The 8,421-nt window shown below is 44.1% G+C and overlaps 1 protein-coding gene across 1 annotated transcript; it reads right to left on the bottom strand.

The window, feature by feature from the left end:
* Window positions 1-1,656: 1,656 nt before the first annotated feature.
* BCL2L10 (BCL2 like 10) lies at window positions 1,657-8,067 on the bottom strand. The gene is made up of 2 exons (XM_084640745.1): window positions 7,612-8,067; window positions 1,657-2,841 (listed from the first exon to the last, which is right to left on the bottom strand). Exons 1-2 carry the CDS (start codon window positions 8,014-8,016, stop codon window positions 2,710-2,712), a joined length of 537 nt encoding a protein of 178 aa, XP_084496871.1. The 5' UTR covers window positions 8,017-8,067; the 3' UTR covers window positions 1,657-2,709.
* Window positions 8,068-8,421: the final 354 nt, after the last annotated feature.

The raw sequence follows: 8,421 nt of genomic DNA, 5'->3' as shown, positions 1-8,421 counted from the left end.
GAAACCACCATTATTTCCTTGTGTTATTCTCTCTTACTGATAAGTAACCTGTTTTGGGCACTACAACTGCAGTTACCAATAAATGTGGTTTGGCACAAGTCTAACTACTCCTCTTCCCCTAGAGGAAGTCTCCTAAGGTGATCAATGGGCAGATTTACATATAGAGCAACTATTTCAATTATGTACCGAGGGAAGGGACCACACCTTATCATAAGCAGATTCAGTGCCTTGAACAATAAGGCCAGAATCTCCCATTAACACTGAATTTGCAGGGTTAGACAACAGAAAACAAGTACACATTTTTATTCTGAATGAACAGCATTGAGGGGGAGATAGCATTCTCTCCATCCTCTCTGGAACTTGCCAACTCTGAATAAATAATATTGCCTTCTGGCAGTTTCCCTGCATTTTTATTCATGGTTAGCACAATGGAGTTCTACATACGATATAAATTACAGTGCAGGGTTCTCAACACCAGAGAGTAGCACTAGGGAAACTGCTCTTCCCATTATTACCTCATTTATACTGCTACGCAAACACCTTGGCATTAACAGAGAAGTGAAGGGTAGAGCAGTTGCAATAGTTCACTGCAATTTCTTAGTTTTTAACTTAAATGATGTCTACCAAAACTTCACCCTGAAGCTTGTTCACATTTGCAGAGCAAAACAATACTCCAGGAGCAACAGGATTTTGTTTTTTGGAGGGGAGCACTGAGGAGATGTTAGGTAATATTTGGAACAAGGGTGGCAGAGGGACAACTACCCAGTGCGTGAAATGCTGGTAAGAGTATATTCATCTGGGAGGATAACAGGAAAATTACAGTAGTTTGTTTATTTTCTCTTCAGCTACATGATACTCTGGTCTCAGACAGACAGACATTCCAGCCTCAGATTAGCCACCCCTTTGTAGTTTGTGCTTTGTAACCATTTGTGTATTTATCCGTATAAGTGTGCAGTTTAAGAAACCCTGAAAGTTCCACAAGCATCTTACAGAATGGGGCCTGGGGGATATTTTAAACATGTTAAGCCTAAGGCCTTGAAGAATTTAAGCCAATAAAGTTTTAGATGGGTCTAAAAAACTGTTTAAACCCCACCAAGTAGGGAGGAAGGGGAGATAAGGGGTAGAACATAAGTGTCTTTAATGCGGGTCTCTCTCTACATAGCGCCTAATAGAAGTATCAGGGTTCTTAAGTAAGAATGATAAACTTCTACCTCCATGCAAGACTTACTAGCACTTCTTCATGCTTTTCATTTTCTGTTCTTAATTGAGCTCTATCCTCCTAGCACAGAAAACTGGACAATACAACTAGCTAGCTGCAATGCAGGCCAGTATTGAAGAATACTTTTAATCACAGTTCTTCTGAATCCTTCCACCTATGTAGTCAGTCACTGAATTACTTCCTAAAATATTAGTCTGTATAGATAGGGGGGGAGGGGGTGTTCTTAAGGGCCCTTCACTAAACCGAGCTGCAGGAAGTGGTTACAGATAGAACTGTTAGGAGATTATGCACATTGCTGCAAAGCCACAAGCTCCCTTTTGTTTGCTGTCAAAACACTCAAAAAAGGTAGAAGTAAGTTTACGCATCCAGGTAAACGGTTAATGTTCATGTTTAAAACAGGTATGCCAGCCATCTGAATAAATCCAGGAAGATTTAACTTTTTAAAATAAAAATACTTAATAGTATTTATTCACCATATTAAGTCACCACAGTAAAATTGTACAAGCTACAAGTAACCCAGGAAAGTTAAAAGCTACTAGAAACAATAGAAAGAAATACACAGCTTGTTGACAACAGACTAACACTGTTAGATCAAGGGAGACAATGGTTGATATACACTAGAGAGATCATGAGAACCTGTATTCAAAATGAAATTTCAAACAAAAATAAAGATGTCATGGCTACAAGTATTATACAGTGATAAATACTTCAAAAATATATTAAGATATATGGAAATTCTGGTTTTGACAGGGAAATCCAGAGAAATTCCAGCCTTCAATGGATTTCCAAATATACCAATTAAAGTTTTCAATAGTTAAATTCCTTTCAGTAAGAACAGATTTTGCAGCCATTTCTGCTTTTATATCAGTCCTCACCTATTTGTAGTGTAGCTGCGTACTATTCTTAGTCATATTTCCTTAATATTAAGCCATAATGTTCTTTACAACATAGGTACTCATTGCTCTAGACTAACCAATGAATTGCCTCTCAGTATTATGTGCAGTGCATCACATTTGGAGTTATAAACCATATTACATTACAGTTAGTGTTAGCTCACCTTACAGCATAGCTGAAGTTGTGTTCTAAAGTTACTCCCATTTAAACAAAATACCTTGAACAAAGTGTTTGGTTGCAAGACCGCCACGGCTTATTCTAGCATAACATTGAATACTCTGAAGTTACAGTACATGAATGAACTATGGCAATATTTAGATTACATCTTTCAAAGAAAGAGGTCCAGAGGATGGTCAGAGCCAATAAGCAATGTGTGCATGCACAAATGGTGGTTTAGGTACACATTTTCATTTGTGCTGTTACTGGGTAGCAAATAAAGCAGTTTATAGCCAAGGATGTGGTAAGACAACAATTCTCCAAGCCAGTTAAAAAATATAAACTTCTATCTTCTTAATGAGTCAATCCTATAGAAAATAGACTGAAATCTAATTGGCAGTTTGTAGAGTACTTTCCATTGCAAGATCCACTGGATCAGCCTATCGTACAGCCAAGAGAACAGCTAATCCTGCTAGTCCAAACCCTGCAGCTGCCATGATTGCACTGCTTATGGTACTGTTCTGGTCAGTTGGTTGAGAGCCATGTCCATTGAAGAAATGACAGAAGCCATCCTAGAAAAGCAAAAGAAAGTGAGAATTTGAGTCTCCTTGGGGTAAAGCAGAAACAAGCATGCTTTGGTTATTTTAGTTCTTCACTACTTTGAATACCACACAGATATTTAGAAGACAGATATCTGTAAATATGATTTGCAGTGCAACAATCACCTTCCTAGATGGAGACATTTAGTATGTCACTAGTATATTTTTGCTTTTTTATTCAAGTCTCTGAATAGAGCTGGTTGTATTTTTTCTTCATTCACGCCTGGGAGAATATTTGAAACAGTGCATGGAAATTTCCACTTGAGATAGAAGTCTTAATGTGGCCCCTTCTCCCAGTTCCATGCATGATTCTGATTACACATGCTACTTGGAAAGTCTGCAAGTAACTCAATTCAGAGTTGACCTATGACAGAATGAAGCTGGCAGCTGCTCTTCCAGATCTTTATTCATGATAATCAAGAGTGGCAGTAATACAACACCAGATGGTCATGTTTGAACTCTGTTTGGCAGATATCTATGTAAACAAGTTATGCTCTTAATTTCTTCCGGAACTTTGTTCTTTACACTTTAATTTGTGCAAACAGTTAATGCATTTTTTGGTAAATGATAGTTTACATTTTAGCCAACAGTCAGATTTCAATTAGCATTCAGGTGAGCAAGTGATCACTTAAAAAAACCCACACAACTAACTTTTCCAAAAAGCAAAATAATGAAGCCAAAGGCTCTTAGAAAAGTTTGTTTTATTCTTATTTGTACCAGCATCAAATTATCAATACTATTTAAAATGATGTTTAAGAGATTGTTTAAAATGTCTGAAATTGAACTAAATGCTCGGTATTCCACAATCATTTTGACGGTTCTCCAGATGTGTATTCCAATTACAATAGAAAACTGTGCTTTGAGTCATATACAATGATTTTGGGTATACAATTGGTCAGATTTTTTTAAAAATCATTATTATTTGCTCAGAGAGCCCCATCAATGCAATGACAGTTTTGGAAGCAAGTGGGAACACTGGGTACATCAAAGGAATCAAGCATATAGCTCAGTGGTGACTTGATATATAAATGAAATTCAAGACTTGCATGTCAGTTCTGTACTATAAATATTTGGTGTTCCTACTTTGAAGTGTGTTGCTGAACTTAATACAATAATTTGGTCTACATCTGTACTTTAAGTTTTCAGCTAAGCCTAGGGCCAAATCCTTGGCCCAGCAAAGTCAACAGTAAGATTTTCATGGACTTAATAAGGACAGGATTTGATACAAAGGTATTAGAAGCCAAAATGCGTTTGCTTAACAGATTTCTGAGAGCTTTAAACAAGGCCAACCCAACAACATGTCAGCACACTTCTAGAAAGTGCATCTAGCATATTTCACATCCGTCATATCCTTAGTATGTTACTTGTTGGTTAAGGTATCTGCTAAAACACAAGTTCAGTCAAACAGAGTCTTCTCTTACTTGAAAGAAGGGCATAGCATCTGAGTACTTCACACAAGCTGGTTTGCATATTAACAGAAACAAATAACTTAAAGCTACATTGTGGCTTTGAAATGTAGCTTGTTGATTGCTTAACATTCAGAGAGACTAAATGACATGTTCTTGGAACCCTTGCCCAAATTCTTTCATTCATTATATAATCAAACTTCGGCAGACTCTCTGCCTGGAGAAAAACAAAAAAAACCCAGATGTTCCTCTCCTAGGTTTTATTTGAAAATGGAGATCTGAATGCAGATTTCTATGAATTATTCCACCTCTAGTATTATGGGAAGTCATTCTTTTGAAGTTGATTATGCATTGTATCAGCAGAAAAATCTAGTCCCATATCCAATCTGACAATAGCCAGTATCAGATGCTTCAAAGAAAGCCTATAAGGATTTTCAACCTATGTGCTCACTGCAGAGTTTGCTTGGATGTGAGTAACTGCACTACAAAGGGGTACCAAATTCCTGGGTTGATGCTGGTGCTGCAATCCCCTAGGTCTGTTGCTAGGAATTCTGGGGACATATCCCATGGCTCTTTGTGCTCAGTGAACTGTGCAAACTTGTCTGTCCTGGGCACATGGAAGAATTGTGGGAGGGAACTGAAACTATCAGCACTTGGGCTGTGTTGTAACTGCAAAGTGGGTTGGTTACCAGCCCAAGTAAAAGCAGATCTTGGCTCTAACCTACACACCCCAATTATATCAGCTAGCCGAAATTGAAAGCACCACCAAATTCAGCTGAGAGGTCTGTGTGCAGATTGGAGAGGGCTGAGGACAACACTCAAGAAAGAGCCCAGGCAAACTCTGCTGTGAAGATATACCCATGTATTGTGGTCACATTTAATATTAAAGTCCAATGAGGGCAGGAAATAAATTTTCCTACCATTTAGTGGTGGAATTATGCCTTGAAGCATGAGGGTGTGCAGCCTTTTTAATGTGTTTTATCTAATGTAGGAGTGGATGTTCTTATCAAATGAAGCATTCCATTTTTGAATCCTACTAAGTTTTAGATTCAACTCCATGGCAATGGACTTCCACCAGATTGCTTCCTGTTACTTTTTAATTTCATTGGGTGTTCTATTTTGAAACAACCCAGTTTAATTTATGTAAGAAACATAACACCTCCATTATATCTTCTCTACCAGGATTTTGTCTCCATGTGTCAGACTTGTATTAAAAAAAAGTAACAAGTAGCAGATTTATATTTTGTTGCAAAATGTTTGGCAGCAAGGAACTAACCTAGGTAAAAAAATTATATGTGAACTAATCCCTATTCCAACCTAGATCTGCAGTCTGACTGGATTTCAGACTGCAATGTTTGTACAAATTTAGATGTACCTTTCCACATTTAGCAATAATTATGAAGTGTTGCTACTGTGTGTGACCACCTTTTGGGAACACTTCCTCCACTGAATTGCCTGAAATAAGACACCTTGAGTATACTAAATATGTCCCGACTCCTCTCCAACTGGATTAGAGCAGGCAGCTTGTGCAGCTGCAATCCTACTAAGAGGGTTCCATCATTTAATCTCTACTGGTGGAAACAGGCAGAGCCTGAGCAGTGACTATGATCCAGGGTCTCCATGAAGTCCAGCTAAAGTGATAAACAGAGTCTCATTTAGCCCTAATACTTGTTTCAAAGGCTTCATGTTATGCATCCCATAGTTTATAGAGTGCAAGCCAATTCCAGCCACCAATTTAAATGGTACTTCAACTTCACTGTTAAAACAACAGGGTAGTAAAGATATCAAAATCTTGTCTACACGATAACTTCCATCAGTTTAACTCCCAGTGGTAACAAGTCCACTGGGCAACACTTTAATCTATTTAATGCTTTATCACAGCTAGCCAAGATACAACTTCAGTTTGCCTGCCCCTCTTGACCCCCTTACCCACAGAGTATACACTACAGAGAATACCATAGAAAGAAACAGGAGATTTTAAGAATTTAGTTAGGAAAGTTTTACACTCCATTCTCCCAGTTTGCATAAGCAAATTAAATTGAGACTAGACAGTGACAAGTTCTCAATATCCCACAGTTTATCGGTCACTGTGGCTGTCTATACTATAATGCACAGCCACATTGACAAGACACACTTCAGCATTTTAAAATTAGTGTCATAAATCTGGTTCTGCTGGATCTGTAGCATTCAACACTCATTCTAGCAAACACTGCATCTATAGTAACAAGCTTGGAAGCTGTAATTCACCACTGGTGGAAGCAGCAGTTTCATTGAAACACAGAAAGAACTTCAGTGTTACTAAAGTCTCATCTACATTAGAGCATCCACTATGGATAAATAACAATTAAGTTATTAGCGTGTACAAGGTCGTGCAATGCTGTGTCTAGTGTCCTTTCTTGCAATGGGTGTTAAATTTATCTGAGTGACCCCATCCACACTAGTGACACAAACACTGGCTTGTCAGAGCACTACATGACATCAGTTGTCCCACATGACTGAAAATCCCAGATCCTGTCTGCATTAAATAGAGCTGTGCTAGGAAGTGTCCCCCACGTCCCACCCGCCCGTGTGGGAGTTGGTCTAGTTTGGACAAAATTGTTTGAAACTAAGCATAGCAGGCCCCTAGACTGCAATATACCAGACTATCAGTAACAAAGGCGCCCCCGCCCCGTCCCCCTCAAGGTAGGGAGAGATGGTTTGGTAAATGGACTGCCTAGGGAGGTCAGGGAAGCTCTTTCACCAGGGGATGGTTAGACAACAACTCCTACATCTCGGCAGCGGGTTACACAAGAAGTCACACAAATGAGGGTCATTCTTGTCAGTTGCCAGCTTGTGCAGATGGAGGAGTGACTTGCAGTCCCTTCTAACCGCATGGGTCTAGGATTCTATGGGGGGCGGGGAATCACACCGGGGTCAGGGAAGCTCCAGGCCACAGCATCCTCCCCAGGGCCTGGGACAGCATAGCTCCCATATATGGAAAAAATACCCAGCCTTGCGTGCAGACTGAGTCACCCTCCCCCGGTACCCCAGTGCGCGCGGGGCAGCTGCTCCCCCCGGCAAGGCCCTTGGAGCGGAGCGCGCTGCGCAAGGGGCTCACACGCCAAAGGGGCTCTCTCCAGCGGGCAGTCAGCACCGCCGGGGGGCGGGCGGAGCGCGGCGAGCCTGCAGGCAGCGGAGCGGGAGGGTTTCTATGGTTAGTACCCGGCTCAGGTCAGAGCCTCCCCCAGCAGGCGGCAGCCCCTGGCCAGGGCGGGACCACGCGGCCCCGGTGCGATGGGCCACACGGTCCCCAGCCCGGCCACTGTCCCCCCTCCAAACCGGCCCGGCCCCCCCTTACCCAGCCGCCGTGCGCCTCCAGCCACTCGCGCTTCTCCTCGGCCAGGTAGGCGGCCAGCACCTCGGCCAAGCGGCCCGCCTCCTCTCGGCTGCCCTGCTCGGCCAGCGCCGCCGCCAGGCTCCCCGCGAACACCACCAGCGCCAGCACCCGGCCCCAGTTCAGGCCGCCCTCCGCCTCCAGCTGCTCCGCCACCCGGCTCAGCAGCGCCGCCGGCTCCCGCCGCTCGTCCAGGGCCAGCGGGCGGCAGGCGCGGAAGAAGGGCCGCTCCCGGCTCTCCAGCTCGCTGGCCGCCCGCCGCAGCGTCTCGGCTGCGGGGCTGGGCGGCGGCAGCGCCGGGTCCCCCAGGCGGTGCTGGAAGTAATCGCCCAGCAGCAGCGCCGTCTGCTCCTTCAGCGAGCCCGGCATGGCTGAGCCTGCAGCCCCGCCGCCGCGGACTAAGCAGCTGCCCCCGCCGCGCCCACGTGTCCCCGGCATTGTCCGCCCCGCCCCGGCAGGCTGCAGCTCACAGCCGGCCACTAGGGGCCGCCTCCTGCGGCTGCAGCCCGGGCAGGCCGGCGGTGGGGAACTGGGCACGAGGGGCTCGCGTCCGGCCTCGGGAGAGTATCCGGGCACTGGGGGGTCCGTGTCCTGCCCCGGGGAATGGGGCGGATGGGTACCTGGGCACTAAGGGGCCTCTTTCCACCCTGCGGGTGGGTACCCGGGCACTGGGGGGCTGTATCCTGCCGCGGGGCGTGGGAGGGTGTCCAGGCACTGGGAGTCTGCATCCTGCCCCGGGTGCAGGTACCCAGGCACTAGGGGGCCGTGTCCTGC

Source organism: Lepidochelys olivacea, assembly GCF_965140295.1.
Source record: "Lepidochelys olivacea isolate rLepOli2 genome assembly, chromosome: 10".
NCBI lineage: Eukaryota > Metazoa > Chordata > Testudines > Cheloniidae > Lepidochelys > Lepidochelys olivacea.
Note: the sequence above shows the minus strand (reverse complement) of the source record. Positions and strands in the feature narration are given on the sequence as shown.

Coding starts and splice junctions, on each gene's coding strand:
- BCL2L10 (XM_084640745.1), bottom strand. CDS start 8,016: ATGCCGGGCTCGCTGAAGGAGCAGACGGCGCTGCTGCTGGGCGATTAC. Junction 2,842..7,611: donor TGGAGGCGCACGGCGGCTGG/GTAAGGGGGGGC, acceptor TTGCTTTTCTAG/GATGGCTTCTGTCATTTCTT.